This window comes from Lithobates pipiens, unplaced genomic scaffold (genome assembly GCF_037356315.1).
Source record: "Lithobates pipiens isolate NorthernLeopardFrog02 unplaced genomic scaffold, aLitPip1_a1.2 Scaffold_23, whole genome shotgun sequence".
Taxonomy (NCBI): domain Eukaryota; kingdom Metazoa; phylum Chordata; class Amphibia; order Anura; family Ranidae; genus Lithobates; species Lithobates pipiens.
Genome location: NW_027507785.1, coordinates 250,279,033 through 250,304,505, shown reverse-complemented (window position 1 = coordinate 250,304,505; position 25,473 = coordinate 250,279,033). Strand labels below are relative to the sequence as shown.

The following is a 25,473-nucleotide window of genomic DNA, read 5'->3' as shown; positions in this document are numbered from 1 at the left end:
CAGACCAATTACTCCAATAATCTTAGAATTTCTTTATCTCAATACTAAAAGGAAAATATTTTTTATATAGTTTTCCTCTGCTTTGTTTATTATTAAGCATCATACAGAATTAATAAATGGTGGTGACAGGGAGAATTGAAATACTTGCTCTCTCATCTGTTTAACCTGCCAAAGAAAATCATTTGAAAATGACCTGACTATAGCAAGGAAGCAACATTATAATTTTTTGACAGTTTGCAAGATAAATATGCTGCAGATTGAAATTAAGTAATTTTTCATAACATTAGTCATAACAAATACAATAGCTTGCATATCAATGGCATACAGTGCCTTGCAAAAGTATTCACCCCCCCCATTGGCATTTTTTGTGTTTTGTTGCCTCACAGCCTGGGATTAACATGGATTGTTTTAGGATTTGCATAATTAAATTTACAGAACATGCCCACAACCTTGAAGATTTTTTTTTTATTGTGAAGCAAACAACAAATAGGACAAAATAACATAAAAAGTCATTGGCATAACTATTCACCCCCTAAAGTCCTAAAGTCAATACTTTGTAGAGCTACCTTTTGCGGCTATCACAGCTCCAAGTTGCTTTGGATAAGTCTCTATGAGCTTGCTACATCTTACCACTGGGATTTTTGTCCAGTCTGGGCTTTTGACTAGGCCATTCCAACACATTTACATGTTTCCCCTTAAACCACTAAAGTCTTGCTTTAGCAGTGTGTTTGGGGTCATTGTCCTGCTGGAAGGTGAACCTCCGCCCTAGCCTCAAATCCCACACAGAGTGGTACAGGTTTTGCTCAAGAATATCCCTGTATTTAGCACCATCCATCTTTCCCTCAACTCTGACCAGTTTCCCAGTCCCGACTGCTGAAAAACATCCCCACAGCATTATGCTGTCACCACCATGTTTCACTGTGGTGTTTGTTGGGTGTTGTGATAAGTTGAGTTTGTGCCAGACACAACGTTTTCTTTGATGGCCAAAAATTTCAATTTTAGTCTTATCAGATCAGTGCACCTTCCTCCATACATTTTGGGAGTCTTCCACATGCCTTTTTGCAAACTCAAAAAGTGCCATTTTGTTTTTTGCTGACAGTAATGGCTTACTTCTGGCCCCTCCTGCCATAAAGCCCAGCTCTATTGAGCGTACGGCTTATTGTTATCCTATGTACAGATCTCCAGTCTCCTCCAGGGTTACCTTAGGTTTCTGTTCTGCCACTCTGATTAATGCCCCCCTTGGCCGGTCCGTGAGTTTTGGTGTGCGGCCGTCTCTTGGCAGGTCTGCTGTTGTGCCATGTTCTTTCCATTTGGTTATGATAGATTTGATGGTGCTCCTACGGATTATCAAAGATTTGGATATTTTTTTATAACCTAACCCTGACTTGTACCTCTCAACAACATTGTCCCTTACGTGTTTGGAGAGTTCCTTGGTCTTCGTGGCAGTGTTTGGTTAGTGGTGCCTCTTGCTTAGGTGTTGCAGCCGCTGGGGCCTTTGAAAAGGTGTGTATATGTAATGAAAGATCATGTGACACTTAGACTGCACACCTATGGACATCATTTCACTAATTATGTGACTACCGAAGGTTGATTGCACCAGAGCTTTTTATGGGCTTCACAACAAAGAGGGTGAATACATACTCACATTCCAATTATCAGTTTTTTATTTCTGAAAAATAGTTTTATGTATACATTTTTCTAATTTTACTTCACTTTAGACTAAAAAAAAACATTGAACTAAAGGCTGTAATGTAACAAAATAGGTAAAAAGCCAAGGTGGAAGACTACTTTTGCAAGGCACTGTATGTTATATTCATTTTTCATTGAAAATTTCCTTGAAAGGATAAAAGCTAATATTTTATAAAGAACCAGGATTCCCTTTCCTCTTCTATGCCTTTTGGCAAAAAAAAATGTTGATTGAAGTGCATAACTCCAAGGGGCAGACTATTTATACTACTAAACCTTCTTTAGGACTGGGGCAGTATTATTATTATGGTATTATTTTCTGTGGTGCACCTGAAGTCCTTTGAAATGCTATTAATTCTTCTAACTGGTCCTGTAAATATAATGGATTTGCATGTGCTTAGCTAAAGAAGGAGGCTGTCATTGTTCCCTGTGGCCAGGCCCAGCCTTAAGCCTAGTACACGCCACTATTTTTTCCGTTCAACTAAGAAAAAAAAAAGGTATAGCACAGGTCCGAGCAGATGTACTAATGATCCAATGTTAGTACAGCGATCTCCCCTGCTGTGCTATTGTGATCTGACAAGGGAATGCCCCCACATCATTAGCTGAGAGCGCTGACCAGTCGTAAGACCTTTTTCAGTCATAAGCCTTTGAAAGAAGCCAAATGGCCAGCTTCTGTTGTACTGGCTGCCATACACACGGACCAAAATGTCAGCCAATCTCTATTGAACCGGCTGATGTCAGCCAACATTCGACCAATGTGTACTAGGCTTAAGTCAGGCATGTCCAAAGTCTGGCCCGCGGGCCAGTTGCGGCCCGCGGTCCTGTTTTGAACGGCCCGCCTGCTCTTTCTCAATTTATTGTGCCATGGGAGCAGGGCTGTCAGATCAGCCGATCCCCGGCACTGTGAGAAGCTCTGTGAGCTTCAAAAGTGAAAGTAAAGTGCAGAGGATTGTGCTGTGCTCTCTGCTTCCCCCTACAGTGCAGTACCCGGCTGAATGAGGAAGCTGCAAAGGTACTGTACTACAAGCTAGATTCGTGTTAAAAAGGCCTTTATTCATGTGTGTGTATGTATGTATGTGTATGCATGTGTCTGTATTTGTGTGCATGTATGTCTGTATGTGTGTGTGTATGTGCACATGTGTCTGTATGTGTGTGCACATGTGTCTGTATGTGTGTGAGTGCACATGTGTCTGTATGTGTGCGAGTGCACATGTGTCTGTGTGAGTGCACATGTGTCTGTGTGAGTGCACATGTGTCTGTATGTGTGTGTGCACATGTGTCTGTATGTGTGTGTGTGCGCACATGTGTCTGTATGTGTGTGTGCACATGTGTCTGTATGTGTGTGTGTGCACATGTGTCTGTATGTGTGTGTGTGCACATGTGTCTGTGTGTGTGAGCACATGTGTCTGTGTGTGTGAGCACATGTGTCTGTATGTGTGTGTGTGTGTGTGCACATGTGTCTGTATGTGTGTGTGTGCACACGTGTCTGTATGTGTGTGCGCACATGTGTCTGTATGTGTGTGTTTGCACATGTGTCTGTGTGTGTGCACATGTGTCTGTATGTGCACATGTGTCTGCATGTGTGTGTGTGCACATGTGTCTGTGTGTGTGCACATGTGTCTGTATGTGCACATGTGTCTGCATGTGTGTGTGTGCACATGTGTCTGTGTGTGTGCACATGTGTCTGTATGTGTGTGTGCACATGTGTCTGTATGTGTGTGTGTGTGTGTGTGTGCACATGTGTCTGTATGTGTGTGTGTGTGTGTGCACATGTGTCTGTGTGTGTGTGTGTGTATGCACATGTGTCTGTATGTGTGCACATGTGTCTGTATGTGTGCACATGTGTCTGTATGTGTGTGTGTGTGTGTGTGCACATGTGTCTGTATGTGTGTGTGTGTGTGTGCGCACATGTGTCTGTGTGTGCTTTTTTATTTTTTTATTGCACTGCACCAAAAGCACCCTACATTTTCCAATGTGTGGGGTACCATTAAGAATTAACGGTGCCCCCTAAAGTGCAGAGCATTCGTCTGTGTGTTGGGAACGAGTGCGACAAAGGCAAGAGAATTCTTGTTGGGCCGTGTATTAGTGCTCGGATGGACACACTTAGACCGAATTTTCAATGGTTCAAAGAATGTCAGGCAAAATGGTCGGCCCTCAGGCATGTTCACTTCATCAAATCCGGCCCACTTTGAAAAAAGTTTGGACACCCCTGGCTTAAGTGCAAGATTTTAAAGGACAAAGGGAACACTATAGAAGAAAAATACTGTGCCAACCCTGTGCATGCCAGGTAATGTTAATGAGTTACTTTTATTAACCTATTTTGAGAAGGGTAATTGATATTCTTAAAGGGGTTGTAAAGGCAAAAGGATTTTCATCTTAATGCATTCTATGCATTAAGATAAAAAGCCTTCTGTGTGCAGCAGCCACCCTCAGCCCCCCCTAACACTTATTTGAGATCCTTCTCTATCCAGTAATGCCCACGAATGTCTCAGCCGTCTGAGATTCTCCTTCATGATTGGCTGAGAAACAGCAGTGCTGTCATTAGCTCCCACTGCTGTCAATCAAAGTCAGCTAGCCAATCAGGGGAGAGAGGGGCGGGTCGGGGCTCTGTGTCTGAATGGACAAAGGGAGCTGTGACTCAGATAGGGTGCATAGCAAGCTGCTTGCTGTGGGGGCACTGAACAGGATGGAGGGGTCAGAAAGAGGAGGATCCAGACAAATCCACTATAACTGAGCAGGTAAGTATGACATGTTTGTTATTTTTATAGGGGAAAAAAACGAGCCTTTACAATCACTTTCAGCTACCAAAATACTGAAAAAAGGAAACCCTAAACAGTATTTTAAGCATTTCTTCTTTTTTTTTTTTTCTTTTTTTTTTATGTATTTAAGGTTTGGGCGAAGTGAAACATTGTCAACGGATTATGTCAATTACATGGATGAATTAAGTTCCTTTATTGGCAGCAAACCCAAACTTCCTCTTCTTTGCATTACTGATCCAAAATTGGCAATTGAGATGTTCTTTGGACCTTGTAGCCCCTATCAATTCCGTCTGATGGGGCCAGGTAAATGGAATGGGGCTCGAAAGGCTATTTTAAACCAATGGAACAGAACTATCAGTGCAACAAGAACAAGAGTTGTTCCTTCTCATCAAGAGTCTTCCTGGATTGTTACATTAGTCAAGTTAATGTTTCTGCCTTTACTTCTTCTTGCTGTATTTCTGGCTTGGTCTTAGATTCTTTTTACCATCTGTGAATTCGTTAAGTAAATTCTTATTTTTAGATAGAGACTAAACTCACGGTTATATTATCTTGTTAATTAGTCAGCTGACTTGCATTTTATATACTCGAGTTTACATAACCATGACTAATATTAGTATGTTAAAAAAATATAACTACATTTACTGATTTTTTTTTTTTACTACTAAATTGTTAAGTCTCCTTACCAAAAATGGATTTCAAAACAGTGTGTTTTTATTTCGCAAACAATAAGATTAGTACATTGCCTATCAATAAAAAAAATATTGCTTTACTGGACCTTCAAGTCAGTTTTTATCCATCTATAAAACATGGTGCTATGTATTTATTTGTTATCATAGTATGGCAGTAATGGACTTTTAAGACAAAAAAGAGGAGACCGATTTAAAAAAATTTTAATCGGGTAGTTAAGCCACTACTGAACCAAACCATAATATGGCAGTTCAAAACTACAAACAGAAAAAAAGGTACATGGCTTTAACCTTACTAATCTTATTGGTAAAATCAAAGCCTTTAGGCCTCATGGACACTGAAGCCAAAAACCGCAGCTGTAAAAAGGTCCAAAAAACGTCCAGACTTTTTTTTTTTTTTTTTTTTTTTTTTTTTACAGTTAATAAACTCTCCCGCATGTTATCCTATGTGTCCATACACACATAGGCTATTATGAACTGTTTTTGGCTGGGGGGTTTAGGAGTTTTTCAGCTGTAGAAACGCTCTAACACCAAAAAATGCGGATAAATGCTCAAAAACGCGTCTCACCGGAATTTTTTAATGTTTTTGATCCCACTGGAAAAAAAAACGCTTAAAAATGCTGGTGCTAAAAACTATGAAAAATGCTATTGCAAAAACATTGAAAAACTCACTGCAAAGCTACTGGTGGTTTTTTTAAGGTTATTATATCGTCCATTGTGTATGAGGCCTTAAAGCACCCTCTGGCTTCCTCCTCAATCACAACTGACACTAAACTCCCCTCAGACGATAGCTCCAGTAATGCAACAGAGTTCTAGCCTACCCATTGGTTGCAGAGCCTGAGCAATATCAAGGCTATAAGGTGGATAAGATCACATATTCTTACATACCAGGAAGCACCAGGAGTTGACATTGGCCGTGACAAAAGGAGCAGTGGGGAAACATTGGGAATGCAAATGTAAGTGGGTCGGGGGTCTCTTTGCAATGCCACTGTCACTTTGCCATAAATATTTGGGGAAACAGTTGGGTGGAGTTACTATAGGCAACTTTGCAAGTACAGTTTCACTCATTTCCCTTAGAGCTTAGTAAATGTGGTAACGTTTCACTTTGTAAAGACTATCCAATCAGGTGCAGGAAAACAAAACCTGCATTTTTGCTTTCACATGATTTAATGATGGAAATAAGCAGAGCTTCACCACATTTACTAAACTCTGGGGAAAATGTGTGAATTTTACTTGCAGAGTGCAACTGCACAGTCCATTTGCCTTTAGGAAATCTATCCCATAAATGTGAGTACTGGTTGTTGCATTAAATTAACTGTTATTATGCTTTAGCAGACCTTAAGTAAGCCTGCTTACATTCTCATTTAAGGTTTTCTGTATGCTTTGTAAATACTTGCTATATAAATTGCAATAGCAATATATATTCACATTACTGTTTACTAGCTTTAAGATAACCAGCAGGAATGGGCATGTGCAAAAATCGCCATCTTTATGTTATCCTGGATGAAGACTAAGACCGGCCATTGATGGTTCCTGCTGAACCGGCCGAGATTCGAACCATTAATGGGCAGGCTGAACTTGAGTACAACCAACCTGCTGGACTCGCTTGAGATTATTGCAAGTGGCTGCTAGCGATAATCAATGTCTTCTCCCAATGGAGACAGATTCTCCCCTCGCCCCCATCTCGAGAGGTTTTGACAAAGTTTTTCTCACTGAAAAATAAAACAGTATTGCTCAGAGTTGGATTAACTCTTTGTGGCAAGACTGGGCTCAAATGATAGGAAATCTTATACTCTACATTATGACATCAAAAAAATTAAGTTAAATATTTTGGGTATACATCCACTTTAATTCAGATGATAGCAAACAATTATTTGTGTTTGGCTTTCTTTTAAGCCACACACCAAAACTATTCAGTTTTTGGTGAAATGCCTTGCTAAAAGTGACACATCCAAGAGTCTCATTTCCTCCTTATTTTCATTGTGAATCCTGCTGAAATTCTGCTGTCCATCAGAACCATTACCTACAGCTATACTTTTATTATTCTCGCGGTTATAGAATAAGGACTTCAAAGCAGTCGGTAGGATAAAGAGGACCAAACTTTTGATGTCTTACATCAGTTTCACAAACACATTTTTCCATATTTGTGTGTCTGCAGCACCTGGTTTCCAGGCACAATCTGGACTTGGTAAGGAGCTGTAAGTCTGTGAGATGTAAAGGAAGAGGGAAAGATGATAGTGCACAGTAAAATCAGAGACTGGCAGGAGAACAGTTAGGCCGCGTACACACGGGCGGACTGTCTGCCCAACTTAGTCCGCCGAAACACATTTCAGCGGACAGTCCGCTCGTGTGTGGGCTTCGGTGGACTTTTTCAGCGGACAGTCTGGCGGACTAAGTCTTTCGGAATGTTGGAAAGACTGTCCGTCGGACTCGCATTTCAGTGGACAGTCCGCCCGTGTGTGTGCCAGTCTGCCCTACTTTTGAAATGAGCGGACTTTTCCCGCCCGGAGAAAAGTCCGCTCATTTCGAGCGGGTATCCAGGTAGGCGGGGCCCGCGACGGAGACGTCGCTGGCCCCGCCGCCTGGTATGGACTTAAAGGGGAACCCCAACGCCGAAAAAAATCGGCGTAGGGGTGCCCCCCAAGTCCACAACAGACCCTTGTCCGAGCACGCTACCCGGCCGGCCAGGAAAGGGGGGCGAGCGAGCGCCCCCCCTCCTGAGCCGTACCAGGCCGCGTGCCCTCAACATGGGGGGGTGCCTTGGGGAAGGGGGGGCCGCGCGGCCCCCCCACCCCAAAGCACCTTGTCCCCATGTTGATGAGGACAAGGGCCTCTTCCCGACAACCCTGGCCGTTGGTTGTTGGGGTCTGCGGGCGGGGAGCTTATCGGAATCCGGGAGCCCCCTTTAATAAGGGGACCCCCGGATACCGGCCCCCCACCCTATGTGAATGAGTATGGGGTACAATGTACCCCTACCCATTCACCTGTGAAAAAAAGTACAAAAAAAACACAACACAGGGTTAAAATATTTTATTGCACAGCTCCGGGGGTCTTCCGTCTTCGGGGGTCTTCTCGCCAGACTCCTCTGCTATCTTCTTGTAGCTCTTTTACTAGCGGAGGAGTCCGGCTTTCTTCCGCGCCGCCGGCCTCTTCTCCTGACTTCGGGGGTCTTGTCCCCCTTTTCAGTTCTTCTGCCGGGCCACCGCGCCTTCTTATAGCTCTTTTACAGGCGGTGGCCCGGTCTTCTGTCGCCGCTGTCGCCGCCGTCGCCTTCCGTTCTTCTTCTTCTTCTTCTCAGGAGGGGGGGGCGCTCGCTTTTTTTCGGCGTTGGGGTTCCCCTTTAAGTCCATTCCAGGCGGCGGGGCCAGCGACGTCTCCCTCGCGGGCCCCGCCTACCTGGAGACGCGCTCAAAATGAGCGGACTTTCCTCCGCGTGTGTGGGCGAGTCCGTTCATTTCAAAAGTAGGGCGGATTGTATGGCGGACTTAGTCCGCCGTATTAGTCCGCTCAAAAAGTGCCGTGTGTGGGCAAGTCCGTTCATTCGAAAGTATGACGGAATGTCTGTCGGATTGTCTGACGGACTTAGTTGGCCAGACAATCCGCAACGTGTGTACGCGGCCTTAGTAAAATTCATTAATAAAAAGAGTGCACAGTGAAAGAAAACAACATTATTAAATGGGTAGACTCAAGCATGGTAGTATATGACAAAAGGAAGGATCTCACAAGGGGACACATGCTAAAAGACAAAACTCTGTAATTTTAGTGTATGTCAAATTTAGGAGGTCTGTGGGATGGAGTCACATGACAGAAGAAGACGACTATGGCATGTCCTTACATTAGCACAGGGGAGGGTATGGGCATGGGGAGGACATGGTAAGAGAAATAAGTCTGTCATAGGGGCCCATGATAGAAAGGGAAGATGAGGGAGGGGGCAAGGGGGCACATAATAAATGGTTAAAAATCTGGTATGGGATTGCATGGAAAAAGGGTATGATTCTGATTACCACTGTACATTTTGATGGTTTACATGTACCCAGGTTATGGTAAAGCTAGTATAAGTAATGCAGGCCATACACCATGCGAATTTGGAACAACCCGTCGAGCGATAAATGAAAACGGCACTCACAACAACATGTGCCATCAATTAAGTACGAAAATGTTTTCTTGCCAATAGAGGAAGTGATGTAATATTTAGTAACCTTTTAACCACACCAGAAAAATACTTTTATATTGAAAAGGGCCCAGGTGCTACCTCTAGTGACTAAGAAGAAGTGTGTGCATATATGTGTACAAACATAAATATATAAATACACATACAGCACCACCGACTAGAAAATCCCGATGAGTATTGATGGTGAGACCCCCCAGCATCCACTAATGAATACAGGAGATGTATATCTTTCCGCTTGTGACTAGCCTGCTCATATTGGGCATATGGCTACATGAGTTGGATTTAGTGTTTTACATATGCACTTATGATATTGGTACGGTATTTATAGTCTGCACTTGTATTATTTTTAGTATATTATAGGTAGTATTGTAGGTTAATTATCAAGTACTGAACCTATATTATTTACCCTTAGGGTAAAATTATATGGTTTATCTGGCACTTGTCTTGCCTACTCCACTCTCCTGTATTCATTAGTGGATGCTGGGGGGTCTCACCATTAATACTCATCGGGACTTTCTAGTCGGTGGTGCTGTATGTGTATTTATATATTTATGTTTGTACACATATATGCACACACTTCTTCTTAGTCTCTAGAGGTAGCAATGGGAACAGAGGGGCGCCAGACTGAGTGCAGTATAAATCATATATTTAATAAAAACAAGTAGTAACTCACAGGTTAAATTAGATGAGTTCAGTATGCAGTGAAAATCGCCAGTCCTGGAGTCTTATAAATGTCTTCCCTTTGCAGCCTGGGGCACTGGTGTGATCTTACAGCAGCCAGGTTTGCCAGCCAATCATGGTCTGATGAAGAAGCTGTAGCTTCGAAATGCATTACCATTCCTTGCCACTGTGAATAATCACACTTCCTGTTCCTGTGAAGTCACGACCAGCTGCTTCTTGTTTCCTGCCTCCTGGTTCCCAGCATTTTCTGGAGCCCTGTAAGATCACACCAGTGCCCCAGGCTGCAAAGGGAAGACATTTATAAGACTCCAGGACTGGCGATTTTCACTGCATACTGAACTCATCTAATTTAACCTGTGAGTTACTACTTGTTTTTATTAAATATATGATTTATACTGCACTCAGTCTGGCGCCCCTCTGTTCCCATTTCTACACAGAGCTCATCGCTTCACTCTAAGGGAGCTGCCTCCAGGTGCTAATCATACAAGATCTCGGATCATTTATGGACATTATGTTTTAAACAAATGTTTTAATATCATGTGTGCTTATTCACACACATTTTATGTATACCTATATTCCAGTTGTTATATAATTTTATGTTATCACCATATCTAGCGCCGCTGTTCACCCTTGTTTCTAGAGGTAGCGCCTGGGCCCTTTTCAATATAAAAGTATTTTTCTGATATCTGTTATAGCTCACGATCCTCCCTAGGATTGTGAGACATAGGGGCGGCGACACCTATTTTAGTGTTTTGTTGGTTTTTGCCGTGGTTCGTTATTACCACTATAGCGCGGTCTGGTCCTGTGTGACCTGTGTTTAAAACCTTTTAACCACACCGCCTACTGTACAACATTGGGTCACGCCGAGTACGAAACGAGCAGTCATTTTGCGCATTGCACATTCATACGTTCTGAGAAAATGCCATTCAAGAGGTACAATAGAAAGCAGAAAATGGCAGCCATGGTAATTGCAATAATAGCCTTGGAAGAAGAGAAAAAAAAAAAGAAGAAACAGAAGGAAGAGCAGAGTATGGACAAAAAACTGGCTCCTGCAGTGTCAGAAATTCTCACATGTAAATCTATTGACAAACCTGAGGGAAAATAATCCTGAGGACTTAAAGGTAAGAAAACATGGGTAACTGTCAGAGTTCTATTACATGACTACAAATGAAACAACGTTTAAATATGTAAAATCAACAATGTGTCCCTTATTCTACGGGGCCGTTCGGCCTCTGTCTTTTCTGTTCTTTAGTTATGTTCCCTGATTTTTTAGTTTTCATATTTCTGTACATTGTAATAAATACATATCCGACAGCGGCTGCGTCCGCTGATGTCCAATGGTATTTTTTATTCTGACCATTTGCTGTTATATATAAGTTGTTTGGCTTGCTTGTACTGACTTATATTTTTCAATAAAAATTGTTATTAATAAAAAAAAAAAAAAAAAAAACAATGTGTCTAAAATGGCCAAAAATGCAATTTCTTCCAAGAAAATCCATAACAAGAAGTACACCATTTCCAAAAATAGACGTTTTGAAACAGAATCTATTTTTTACACACACATCCACGGGCACATTAAATAATCAAAGTATAGTCCCCAGATCAAACTTACCTCAGGTATCTCTGTTTGTATTATCGTCTATCAAACGAATATTACTTGAATATTCTTTCATACGTGACGTCACGAAACCGCGGACGTTTGTATTATCACATGCGATGTATCATGTACAGGCCACACCTCTTCTTTAATACAGTGCACAGTTGCAGACATCATGGCAGAGCCCATGGCAGATTCTCCAGATGCAGGGCCCCAGATAGTGCAAAGAGAGGAGATTGTGGAGGGAAGTCAGCCAATAAGTGCAGTCACCAGAAGGAGAAGGAAGAAAGCCAGCAACATGACTTTCAAGGAGATGGTGGACATGGTGAATATACTGCAGAAGAAGGATTATGATTGTCGTGAGCATGTATACAGCAACATGAACATACGCAAAGATGGTGCTACATGTCGCATTAGAGAAGGTGTAACATGTTTTACGCAAACGCAATGGCAGTGAACGCACAAAAGACCAGTTAAGAAAGCGATGGTCTGACCTGAAATTAAGAGAAGAAAGTCAGCTTAAAAAGATCAACAAAATAATTGACAAAAGTAAGTACTTTATTTTCGGTGTGCATGTATTTATTATGTTCTTGTATGCTTATTACATCTGAGTGTTATGTTCTGTATATGCAATCTGTATGTGCGTGTCTGCTTTCACCCATTTTGCTTGGGAATTGCAGTAGGTTGCTTGACTTTACAAATATACAAAGGTTTTATGTTTGAAAATGTAACAATGGTATTGCAATGCTTTACTTGTGCCTAAAAGTATATATATATATATATATATATATACACAGCAGCTCAACTTTTGACAGTAGTACATCAGCGAACAGAATTATTGCAGATTTAAAGTCATTACATGCTGACATTGAGAATGTTTGCACTACCCTGAATTCTTTTCCACGCAGAATTTCAGAGATCCTTGAGCAATTATCTACATTTTGAAATGTTTAGAAGTTTAGCTTGTTTTTCATGCATACCCTGGTTCTTTTTTGCACATTACCATGCAACTTTTGTTTTATATACCTATAGGGGATTATTTACTAAAGGAAAATCTACTTTGCACTGCAAGTGAACTTGGAAGTGCAGTTGCTGTAGATCTGAGGGGGACATGCAAGGACAATAAAAAAAAACAGCATTTTACCTTGCATATGATTGGTTGTTAAAATCAGCAGAGCTTCCCCTCATTTCAGATCTAGAACAAGTAACTGCACTTCCAAGTGCACTTTCAGTGCACTTGTGCAAAGTGGATTTGCCTATCGTAAATAACCCCTATAGTGTTCTTGTCCATGTGTACAGTCTAGCACTCAGCTCTACTGATTGTACAAATGGACACTTCTCTGGAACGGGTTTGAAGACCTATTGTTTTCTTGTCCATCTGTACCGTAGTCTAGTGCAAAGCAGACATTTTAGGCCCTCGTCCAACTGCACTTCTAATTTAACACCTGCAATCATGTTGCCCATGTGTACAGTCTAGCAAATGGGCACTTCTCTGGAACAGATTTAAAAACAACCTAGGTCAATGGATCCTTATGGTACACATGTAAACATTCCAACATTGCACAGCAGTTGTAGGCAATGTTTTGGCTATATTTACACTTTAGCACATGGGTGTTCACCCTTTGGCCCTCCAGCTGTTGCAGAACTACAAGTCCCATGAGGCATTGCAAGCTACTGACAGTTACAAACAGAACTTCCAAAGGCAGAGGCATGATGGGACTTGTAGTTTTGCAGCAGCTGGAGGGCCACAGGGTGAACACCCATGGTTTAGCACAATGAATACATATTGTATATATGGACAGTGTTTGTTGTTTGTGTACAGAGTGCTTGTATCTTTATTATAATAATGTCTTTACAAGAATGCGATTGGACAGCTGCTATGTTTTGGTCCACCTGTACAGTTTTGTATATTGTATACCTATTGTACATATGGACACTTTATATGCTTGTAGCTGTTGTTGTCCACCAGCACATTGCATCCCTACTGTGATAATTTTCACTTTTTCATAATTGCACTACTACTGTACAAAATACATAGTGAATTTGTAGAAAGAGTTTATATTTTTGTATTTAGAAGTTTATATTTTCAAGAAAATACTTATACATGTTTATACATACGGGTACAAGCATGAAACCATTCCTGTTTTGGGTTTGGCACAATAAATCTGTGCTTGTTTGAATTTGATGTGGAGTGTCTTTATTTTAATCATTATGTGCATGATGTCACCTCTATTCCCCACACTTGATGTTATACATGATTTGAAATGTCCATTACACATGCACAGAAACTTTGGAGATTATTCCATTTTGCTCGCAGACATGTCAGCACCTTCTGGATGGAGCAATTTATTTATAGCATATATGGTGTATAGCAAATGCAATAGGTCATTATTGCCTGCTTTCCTTAGATTTTTTTTTTCCTGTCATATCAAAGAATAAGGACAATTATGCATGCACAGGCATTTATGTTTATTTCACTTTTCTTGCAGACTTGTTGGATCCTCATCAGACTTTGCTGTGGCCTATTGTTTTTCCTGTATTTTACGATCATTTATAGTTGCGTTGGAACATTCGTTTGTTGTTTTCTATATGTTTTCCTTCCGATTCGAACTTTCCAGAGATCATGCGCAGTTCAGTTTCATGGGTCAAATCATCCAACTCTGCCATTAACGATACGAATTTTGGACGATTTTTGTAAAAAAAAAAACATGTTGGATTTGTCAATTTGCCCCGTCGTACCAAAATCGCATGTCGCGCATACCACACTAACGATACGAAAATCGGGGCGATTTTACTTTCGCTTTGGATTTTCGTTCGAAATTTGCATCGTGTATGGCCGGCATTAGTCATATTCAACTGAAATTGAGCTATAATGTTTTAGTAATGTGATGTTCTGTAAGTTGCTATTCTATTTAAATGTTAAAAAATAAAACTGCCAAAAAGTCACTCATATCTATCGTCAACATAAGGGTTTATAATACAATCTCTTTCATACTTACTCTAATCATGTGCACTCAGAAGGTATCCAATAAGTATGTTGCCCACTCCATAATAATGGTTGTTTAAATGTGCATGCTCCCTGTAGAACACACTATACAGTAACTAACAAAATAAAAATCCTGCTATTGCAGTAGTAGGTACTGTAGCATGTAAGATTTGAAAACACCAGTAGATAGGAGATAGAACACTGATGACTACACAATGTTTAGATGCTGTGTACACTCTTTTGGTGTGTACTCTCCTTTGGATATGCACTATATGCTCCTGTTATTATTTTCCTCTGATCCAAGAGACTCAAAAAAAATATAAATGAAAAAAATTCAAATTATTCTATAGTCGTCTAAAATGTAAACACCAAATGGAAAGCATAAAAAAAAACATCACTGCAACATCAATTAATAATGTATTTTTATTTAAGTTGTATAAATGAATGGCTGATTTTACTTCATAATGCAAGTTATTATAAAGACTCTTGCTGATGATTTTTGAAGGCGATGTAGTAGACACATACCAAAATGGCTGCTGCCAATCCAAATAGTACAACTATTTGTTTTGTTTTTGACTGAAACCTCTGAACAACACGCGTTTTGGCTGGATTGAGAGTTCGGCTCCACTGGGTAAGAACTGCTTTTCTAGCTCCACTCCACTTCCCTGGGCCCGTCAAACGATACTGATAAGGGGTACAAGGGCCAAAGAAAACATTCCAAGCAAATCTGGGATCTTTAAGAAATAGAACTATTATATTAGGCCGCACACCAATTTCCACTGCTATCTCATCCATGTAGCCGATAAAGAAAGTTTGCAGTGTCTGAAATCTGCTTCTTCCAAAACTGTTAAGAGATAAGGGAACATGTATGGTGTTGTAACAATTAATTTTCCTACTAAACAAAGTGACAGCATGGAAGAAGAGTGTAGAAATCTCATAGAATCTCCTGCCTCTGATACCCCAATAAATCTCTTTTAATTACATTCTTAAAGTGTGTGTCACTATATAAGCACTGTCTATTCTACTGTAGAATTCTTGCTATCCCCCATATCTTTCTGTCCCTCTACACATGCATACATAGTGTGCAGGGAAAAGACTCTTAGAAGATGCAGTTCTGGGAGGAATGCCTATGCCAGTAGAACCTGACTTCTCAGAGGCTGCCCTGGCAAACATTTTGTAAGCCTCGTGATTGTGTTATAAGCAGTAATAACAATTGTATCTCACTACAAGAACAAGGTAAAAGAAAAAAAACTAATCCTGGGACATTCTCTAGAGGAAGAGGAGTTTTGGGATTTAATTTGGGTAAGGCTTGGATATACCCTTCAATAAGCTTGGATGCATAGGCTAGCTGAGGTCTCCCAAAGTTTAAAAGAGCCCTGTGGTTTTTCAGCGTAATGCAGTCTATGCATTAAGGTGGAAAAATCTTCTGTCATGTAGCTGCCCTCCAGAGCCCCCTTTACCTTACCTGAACCCAACATTTCCAGTGACGATAACAAGCCCAGCAGCTCCAGGCACTGTCTCAGCCATTGGCTCCCCCTGTTATCAATTAAATCCAGTGACATGGGAGCCAGGGGGCAGGGCCGAGACCTGCTGTCTGTGTCAATGGGCACAGGAGTAGGACTTGGGGGTGTGCCTGCACGAATGCCCCCATAGAATGCAGCTCTTTGTGGGGGCACTCAATGCATAGGAGGAGCCAGGAGCACTGGCGGGGACCCTAGAAAAGGAGGATCGGGCCACTCTGTTCAAAACCCTTGCACAGAGCAGGTAAGTATAAACATGTTTATTTTTTTTATAATATAACAAACCGTTACAATCACTTTAACCCTACATAGGGGATTTCAGTAAAGATGGGAACTAGTACAGAATGCAACCAGTGGGCAGGTGAGTTGCAGTTAACTTTCCATACTCCTGCACCTTCTCTTAAGGAAAATAATAAACGACCTCACATCAGAACAAAAATATATGTAACATATCCAATATCCAAGTGCACCCTCATCCCAATTTAACTAGAGAAATAAATTCGAAAGCTCTGGTCTCCAATCAGAGATGCCAAGGGAATATGATCAAGGGGACTGTCACGGGGCACATACATCGATTTGGTCAATATAAGAAAAGGCAATATTCCATAAAAATAATTTATTAAAAAAATACAAAATATTACAGCTTCGGATAGATATTGTATTGAATCGCTATATGTATGGTTATGTAATTTTGGCTTCTTCTACTGTTATACTTATTATTAAACTGATGTATCTTTTAGATGTGGGTAATATCCTGAGGAAGCTGAGAAGCGAAACTAGTTGATTTACCCTACTTCTCCTCTCTGAAAATGTGATATCTATCCGAAGCTGTAATATTTTGTATTTTTTTAATAAATTATTTTTATGGGATATTGCCTTTTCTTATATTGACCAAATCGATGTATGTGTCTCATGACAGTCCCCTTGCTCATATTCCCTCGGCATCTCTGATTGGAGACCAGAGATTTCGAATTTATTTCTCTTATGGAAAGAAGGTGACTGGTGTTTTGAAAGGGGAGAAGGTCACCCTGAAGCACCTGCTTGAAGCTGCATTGGAAAAAAAACAATATAAGCATAGAAGTGTTAGATCCACACTTATGATGCAATAATTACCCTTACACTAGGGTCTCCAAACATTTCAGTACAAGGGCATCAATGTATATTTTACAAATATTTGTGGGCTGAAAAAAAATCAAAGTCTCCCCTACATCTAGGAGTCCACAGCAGATTCCCTTCTTACATCCAGGAGTGCCCTGCAGAATCCCCCCTTACATCCAGGAATAAGCAGCAGATTTCCCGCTTATATTCATGTGTGCCCAGAAGAGTAACCCTTTTACACCCAGAAGTGCCCAGAAGAGTCCCCCTTACATCCAGGATAGCCCATCAACTCCCCCCCCCCCCCACCATCCATGTATTCCCAGAAGAGTTCCCCTCTACATCCAGTAGTGTCCAACAGAGTCTCCCCTTACATCCGGTAGCACCCAGCAGATTTCCCTCCTTATCTTTCAGGGTGCAGAGCAGCAGGATAAATGCTGGGGGTAGCGCAACATGTCGTTGATTGCTAGGATTCTGGCACCCATTAGCAACCAACCACATTGGGAAGAGGATGTAAATCTTCATTGGGGAATGGTGGAGGGTCAGGGTTGGCTGGCTCTCTGCATTATAATGCACAGGCTAGCTTAATCTTTAAATAAACAAACAGGTTCTTATATCACAATTTTCCCTCTGTACAGTTGGACTTTGTTTTGCATATTATAAGTTATAGTATAGTAGAGAAAAAAAATCTTTCTAGTTTTAACTCACCGCTTTAATTTCTGTTCCACACTTTTTTGGTAGTAGTTCTTCATTTTTGATACTGAAGGTAAATGAGCAGTGCCTGTGACAACACAGATGTGTACTTTTAGGTATGGTCATTTTGATGATTGCTTTTTTTTTTTTTTTTTTTTTTTTTTAACCAGAAACATCACTGGCTTCTAAGATAAGCCCTATCAAGCAGCCACTCCTCTGTCCAATGATAGTGTTTTTTTTTTTTAAGGAACATTATCACCTTATAGAGACGAGACAGTTGGGTGGTTTACAAAGTGAATGAGCATGCTATTCCAAATATGAAAGCTTTACATCCCAAACGTAATGTGTTTGGGTAACATAAACTGCAGTAACAAGTATGCTACTTCAGCTTTATTATATTTTCTTCTGTGGAAGCAATTAAAATCATTAATATAAATCAAAACAAAAAAAGTACATTTTATTTTAGCACAAACCTTTAAACACTTGGGTGGCCCAGCGTGCTTGAATCTCTGAAACTGGCAAGAGGGAGCCTAGTGGCTGAACAAGTCCCAGGAATGCTATTGTTGGCTTCTCATGACTTAATGGAAAGACATTCTTGTATAGAGCAACTTTGTTATTGTCAACTCTGATGACTGAGTCATCAAGGAATGGAAAAGAGATGCTGTATCCTGTGGCAAATATAACCTCATCCAAATCTTCCACAACAGTCCCATCCTCAAAGATGACAGAGGTTTCAGTGAATGTACTAATATTTGGCTTTACCCTTATGGCTCCACATAGGATTTGGCTAGGTAAGTAATCGTTTACTATGGGCTCCCTAGAAAAAGATCTGTAGAATGTGGCAGATTATTATTATTATAAAAAATAAATAACACATGGATTTTGTTACTCTTACACAATATAATGTTTTTGATGGAAGGATATATATTATGTAGGCACTAGGGATGAGCCGAATACCCCCCGGTTCGGTTCACAGCAGAACGTGCAAAAAATCTGTGCAAGCACCGTTAAAAACGATGGAACACGAACGTGAATTATCAAAAATGGTAATTTGAAAGGTTTATATGCAAATTATTACCATAAAAAGTGTTTGGGGACCTGGGTCCTGCCCCAGGGGACATGTATCAATGCAAAAAAAAATAGTTTTAAAAAACTGCTGTTTTTTCAGGAGCAGTAATTTTAACCACTTCAGTTCCGGACCAATAAACACCTTAAGGACCAGAGGTCTTTTTGCAATTTCGCACTGCGCTGCTTTAACTGGTAATTGCGCGGTCATGCAATATTGCACCCAAACGAAATTTGCGTCCTTTTCTTCCCACAAATAGAGCTTTCTTTTGATGGTATTTGATTGCCTCTGCGATTTTTTTTTTTTTGCGATATAAATGAAAAAAGAGCGAAAATTTTGAAAAAAAAAGATATTTTCTTCTTTTTGTTATAAGAAAAATCGAATAAACTAAATTTTAGTCATACATTGAGGGCAAAATTTATTCAGCCACATGTCTTTAGTAAAAAAAATGTCAATAAGCGTATATTTTTTGGTTTGCGCAAAAGTTATAGCGTCTACAAACTAGAGTACATTTTCTGGAATTTACACAGCTTTTAATTTATGACTGCCGATCTCATTTCTTGAGGTGCTAAAATGGCAGGGCAGTACAAATCCCCCCCAAATGACCCCATTTTGGAAAGTAGACACCCCAAGGAAATTGCTGATGGGTATGTTGAGCCCATTGAATATTTATTTTTTTTGTCCTAAGGGATTGAATAATGACAAAAAAAAAATAAAAATTTTTTTTTACAAAAAGTTGTCACTAAATGATATATTGCTCACACATGCCATGGTTATATGTGAAATGACACCCCAAAATACATTCTGCTGCTTCTCCCGAGTACGGGGATACCACATGTGTGGGACTTTTTGGGAGTCTAGTCGCGCACGGCACCCCGAAAACCAATCACCACCTTCAGGATTTCTAAGGGTGCAAATTTTTGATTTAACTCCTCACTACCTATCACAGTTTCGAAGGCCATAAAATGCCAAAATAGCACAAAACCCCCCCAAATGACCCCATTTTGGAAAGTAGACACCCCAAGCTATTTACTGAGAGGCATGTTGAGTCCATGGAATATTTTATATTTTGCCAAAAGTTGCGGGAATATTACAAACTTTTTTTTTTTTGCACAAAGTTGTCACTAAATGATATATTGCTCACACATGCTATGGGCAGAAGTCAAATTACACCCCAAAATAAATTCTGCTGCTTCTCCCGAGTACGGGGATACCACATGTGGGGGACTTTTTGGGAGCCTAGTTAACTAGCTACCTAGCGACACTAGCGACACTGATGCAGCGTTCAGAAAAATTATCGCTTAGTGACACTGGCAAAAGGGGGTGAAAGGGTTAACTAGCGGAAATCAGGGGGTTAAAACCATTATTGGGTAGTATATCGGGGTACCTAGCGCTATAAAAACCTGGCGGTGAACCTAAAAAAATAACTAGCTACCTAGCGACTGTAGCGACACTAATGCAGCGATCAGAAAAACGATCGCTTAGTGACACTGGCAAAAGGGGGTGAAAGGGTTAACTAGCGGCAATCAGGGGGTTAAAAACATTATTGGGTAGTATATCGGGGTACCTAGCGATATAAAAACCTGGCGGTGAACCTAAAAAAATAACTAGCTACCTAGCGACACATGCAGCGATCAGAAAAATGATCGCTTAGTGACACTGGCAAAAGGGGGTGAAAGGGTTAACTAGCGGCAATCAGGGGGTTAAAAACATTATTGGGTAGTATATCGGGGTACCTAGCGCTATAAAAACCTGGCGGTGAACCTAAAAAAATAACTAGCTACCTAGCGACTGTAGCGACACTAATGCAGCGATCAGAAAAACGATCGCTTAGTGACACTGGCAAAAGGGGGTGAAAGGGTTAACTAGCGGCAATCAGGGGGTTAAAAACATTATTGGGTAGTATATCGGGGTACCTAGCGATATAAAAACCTGGCGGTGAACCTAAAAAAATAACTAGCTACCTAGCGACACTAGCGACACATGCAGCGATCAGAAAAATGATCGCTTAGTGACACTGGCAAAAGGGGGTGAAAGGGTTAACTCTAGGGGCAATCAGGGGGTTAAATCTTTATTGGGGGGTGATAGGGGGCTACCCTGGACCTAACACTAACTGTCCTGACAGTTTTTACTGTCACAACTGACACTGAATGCATTGATCAGTAAAGAAATGATCAATGCAATCAGTGACACTGTGACTGGGGGGGGAGGGGGGGCGGGGGGGGGGGATCGGGGGGCGATCGGGGGGGGGGATCGGGGGGGGTTTGTGTGCCTGTGTGTACCTACATGTCAGTGTAGTGTTGGTGCAGACTTACTTTTACTCTTCTCCTCGTAGTCCGGTCAAAAAGACCGCCCCGAGGAGAATGACATCACTTCCTCCTTCCTGTGTAAACAATACACAGGGGAGGAAGCTTCTCATTGGCCAGGAGCGATCCAGAGGGGGTGGCCGAAAACGAACGGCCATCCCCTCATCACGGAGCGCTCCTGGACCGAATCGGACCGCCGTAACCAGCGGGAGGGGGTCCGATGGGACCCCCCACCCGCTGGAAGGCAATCACGTAGATGTACGTGATTCTGCCTGCCTGTGCCATTGTGCTGACGTACAATGGCAATACGGCGGTCCTGAAGTGGTTAATAATGCTTAAAGTGAAACAATAAAAATGAAATATTCCTTTAAATATCGTGCCGGGTTCCCCTTAGTCTGCCTGTAAAGTAGCACATCTCTACCTTGTTTATTATAACAGTACCACAGCAAAATGACAGTTCTAAAGGAAAACATGTAATTTAAAACTGCTAGCGGCTGTAATGTATTGTCAGATCCAGGCAATATTAAGGGAAACCGTGTGCCAATTTTTTTTTTTAAATGGCGTGGGCCCCCCCCTCCCAAAATCCATACCAGACCCTTATCCGAGCATGCAACCTGGCAGGTAGCAGAAAAAGGGGGGCGAGAGAGCGAACCTCCTAGATGTACCAGGCCACATGCTCTCAACATGGGAAGGGTGCTTTGGGGTCCCCTCAAAACACCTTCTCCCCATGTTAATGGGGACTAGGCCTCTTCCCCACAACCCTTGCCCAGTGGTTGTGGGGGTCTGTGGGCAGAGGGCTTATAAAAATCTGGAAGCCCCCTTTAACAAGGGGACCCCCAGATCCTGCCCCCCCCCCATGTAAATGGGTATTGTGTACATTGTATCCCTACACATTCACCAAAAAAGAATGACAGGAGACAGTTTTGGAAAATTCCTTTATTTAAAAATAAAAGTGTCCATTAACCACTTTCAGACCGGACCATTTTGCTGGTAAATGACCAGAGGTCTTTTTACACTTTGGCACTGCGCTGCTTTAACTGGTAATTGCGCGGTCATGCAATGTTGTACCCAAACAAAATTTGCGTCCTTTTCTTCCCACAAATAGAGCTTTCTTTTGATGGTATTTGATTGCCTCTGCGATTTTTATTTTTTGCGATATAAACGTAAAAAGACCGCAAATTTTGAAAAAAAATGATATTTTCTACTTTTTGTTATTAGAAAAATCCAATAAACTCAATTTTAGTCATACATTTAGGCCAAAATGTATTCAGCCACATGTCTTTGGTAAAAAAAAAGTCAATAATTGTATATTTATTGGTTTGCGCAAAAGTTGTCACATCTACAAACTAAGGTACGTTTTCTGCAATTTACGCAGCTTTTAGTTTACGACTGCCTATCTCATTTCTTGAGGTGCTAAAATGGCAGGGCAGTACAAAACCCCCCCAAATGACCCCATTTTGGAAAGTAGACCCCCTAAGGAAATTGATAAGAGGCATGTTGAGCCCATTGAATATTTTATTTTTTTGCCTCAAGCGATTGAATAATGACAAAAAAAAAAAATATTTTTTTTTTTTACACAAAGTTGTCACTAAATGATATATTGCTCACACATGCTATGGGCGTATGTGAAATAACACCCCAAAATAAATTCTGCTGCTTCTCCTGAGTACGGGGATACCACATATGTGGGACTTTTTGGGAGCCTAGCCGCGTACGGGGCCCCGAAAACCAAGCACCGCCTTCAGGCTTTCTAAGGGCGTAAATTTTTGAGTTCACTTCTCACTACCTATTACAGTTTTGAAGGCCATAAAATGCCAAGATGGCACAAAACCCCCACAAATGACCCCATTTTAGAAAGTAGACACCCCAAGCTATTTGCTGAGAGGCATGTTGAGTTCATGGAATATTTTATATTTTGCCACAAGTTGCGGGAAAATTACAAACTTTTTTTTTTTTTTTTTTTTTTCACAAAGTTGTCACTAAATGATATGTTGCTCATGCATGCCATGGGCATATGTGAAATGACACCCCAAAATAAATTCTGCTGCTTCTCCTGAGTACGGGGATACCACATATGTGTGACTTTTTGGGAGCCTAGCCGCGTACGGGGCCCCGAAAACCAAGCACCGCCTTCAGGCTTTCTAAGGGCGTTACAGTTTTGAAGGCCATAAAATGCCAAGATGGCACAAACCCCCCCCCCAAATGACCCCATTTTGGAAAGTAGACACCCCTAAATTTAGGGGTACACTAGTGAGACTAGGTAATAAATGGCGGTTGCCCTGAAACTATAAAAAAATAACTAACCAACCAGCGTCACCTGTAACAGTTATATGGTGATCACTAGTGAAAGGGTTAACTAGGGGGCAATCAGGGGGCTTTATGCGGTAGTATATGGGGGTCCCTGGCGCTATAAAAAGCTGCGGCGAACCTAAATACCTACCTGCCTAACTAGCGTCACCTGTGACACTAATACAGCGATCAGAAAAACGATCGCTTATTAGGCTGGGTTCACACTGGAGCGATGCGGGAACGCCACGAATGCGCGGCGGGTTCCCGCATCGCATGCCTCCCGGCGGCAGTTCACACTGCCCTATGCGAACTGCTGGGAGTGTCAGTGAAATGTTACTGACACCCCCAGATCAGTTCGCATATCGCAGTGCGATCTGCAAACTCGGATCGCATGGTGTGAACACCCATGCGATCCGATTCTGCTGCGGGCCAAAAAAAGGGTCCCGTGCGAATTTGCGGCGGGTGCGGCGGGTGTGGCGGGTGCGGCGGGTGCGGCGGATGGCTGAACTCGAATCGCACAGAGATCGGATGTGATTTGCACTGCAGTGCGGTGCGAATCACATCCGTTCTCATAAACCGCTGCAATGTGAACCCAGCCTTAGTGACACTGGCGACGGGGGGTGATCACGGGGTTAAACCTTTATTGGGGGGGTTAGGGGGGTACCTTAGAACTAAAGGGGGCTAACCCTAACTGCCCTAACAGTTATTAGTCACAAATGACACCCGCCGGGTGATCAGGGGGTTAAACCTTTATTAGGTAATAAATGGCGGGTGCCCTGAAACTATAAAAAATAACTAACCAACCAGCGTCACCTGTAACAGTTATATGGTGATCACTGGTGAAAGGGTTAACTAGGGGGCAATCAGGGGGCTTTATGCGGTAGTATATGGGGGTCCCTGGCGCTATAAAAAGCTGCGGCGAACCTAAATACCTACCTGCCTAACTAGCGTCACCTGTGACACTAATACGGCGATCAGAAAAATGATCGCTTATTAGGCTGGGTTCACACTGGAGCGATGCGGAAACGCCGCAAATCCGCGGCGGGTTCCCGCATCGCATGCCTCCCGGCGGCAGTTCACACTGCCCTATGCGAACTGCTGGGAGTGTCAGTGAAATGTTACTGACACCCCCAGATCAGTTCGCATATCGCAGTGCGATCTGCAAACTCGGATCGCATGGTGTGAACACCCATGCGATCCGATTCTGCTGCGGGCCAAAAAAAGGGTCCCGTGCGAATTTGCGGTGGGTGCGGCGGGTGTGGCGGGTGCGGCGGGTGCGGCGAATGGCTGAACTCGAATCTCACAGAGATCGGATGTGATTTGCACTGCAGTGCGGTGCGAATCACATTCGTTCTCATAAACCGCTGCAATGTGAACGCAGCCTTAGTGACACTGGCGACGGGGGGTGATCACGGGGTTAAACCTTTATTGGGGGGGTCAGGGGGGTACATTAGAACTAAAGGGGGCTAACTCTAACTGCCCTAACAGTTATTACAGTCACAAATGACACCAATGCAAAAAAAAAAATGACATTGGTGTCACTGTGACTGGGGGGCAGGGGTAATTGGGGGGGTGATCGGGGGGTAAAGGGGGGGTGTGAGTGTGCCTGGCATGTTCTACTGTGTGTGTAGAGTGTTGGTGCAACTCACCGATCCGCTCTCCTCCGTGTCGGAACGAAAAATACCGACACGGAGGAGAGAATACATCACTTCCTCTCCTGTGTTTACATTACAGGAGAGGAAGTGATGTCACGGGGGATTCCTATTCGTCGGGAGCGATCGCGAGGGGGTGGCCATGAATGAATGGCCGCCCCCTCGTCCCGGATCGCTCCCGGACGAAAACCGACCGCCGCAGGCACCGGGCGGGGGCCCGATCGGGCCCCCGACCCGCGGGAGGCAAGGGACGTACATGTACGCTAATATGCCTGCCCGTGCCATG

At 42.2% G+C, this 25,473-nt stretch overlaps 2 protein-coding genes and 1 long non-coding RNA gene across 4 annotated transcripts in view; 2 read left to right on the top strand and 1 right to left on the bottom strand.

Annotated features, from left to right (window-relative positions):
• The window catches only part of LOC143928257 (flavin-containing monooxygenase 3-like), a 59,827-nt gene extending 54,608 nt beyond the window's left edge, over window positions 1-5,219 (top strand). The window contains exon 9 of the mRNA XM_077453018.1: window positions 4,576-5,219. Within this exon, the coding sequence (XP_077309144.1) occupies window positions 4,576-4,918 (343 nt within the window). The 3' untranslated portion in view covers window positions 4,919-5,219. The remainder of the gene's footprint in view (window positions 1-4,575) is intronic.
• A 6,228-nt stretch (window positions 5,220-11,447) lies between these two features.
• Window positions 11,448-14,526, top strand: LOC143928256 (uncharacterized). The gene is made up of 2 exons (XR_013262387.1): window positions 11,448-12,129; window positions 14,070-14,526. It is a non-coding gene; the product is annotated as an uncharacterized LOC143928256 (long non-coding RNA).
• A 445-nt stretch (window positions 14,527-14,971) lies between these two features.
• The window catches only part of LOC143928255 (dimethylaniline monooxygenase [N-oxide-forming] 2-like), a 92,084-nt gene continuing 81,582 nt past the window's right edge, over window positions 14,972-25,473 (bottom strand). The window contains exons 7-9 of one of the 2 annotated variants that reach the window (XM_077453016.1): window positions 18,348-18,703; window positions 17,890-17,962; window positions 14,972-15,410 (exon numbers count right to left, since the gene is read on the bottom strand). In XM_077453016.1, coding sequence (XP_077309142.1) covers window positions 15,041-15,410; window positions 17,890-17,962; window positions 18,348-18,703 — 799 coding nt within the window. In that variant the 3' untranslated portion in view covers window positions 14,972-15,040. The remainder of the gene's footprint in view (window positions 15,411-17,889; window positions 17,963-18,347; window positions 18,704-25,473) is intronic. The other variant, XM_077453017.1, reaches the window with a different exon arrangement.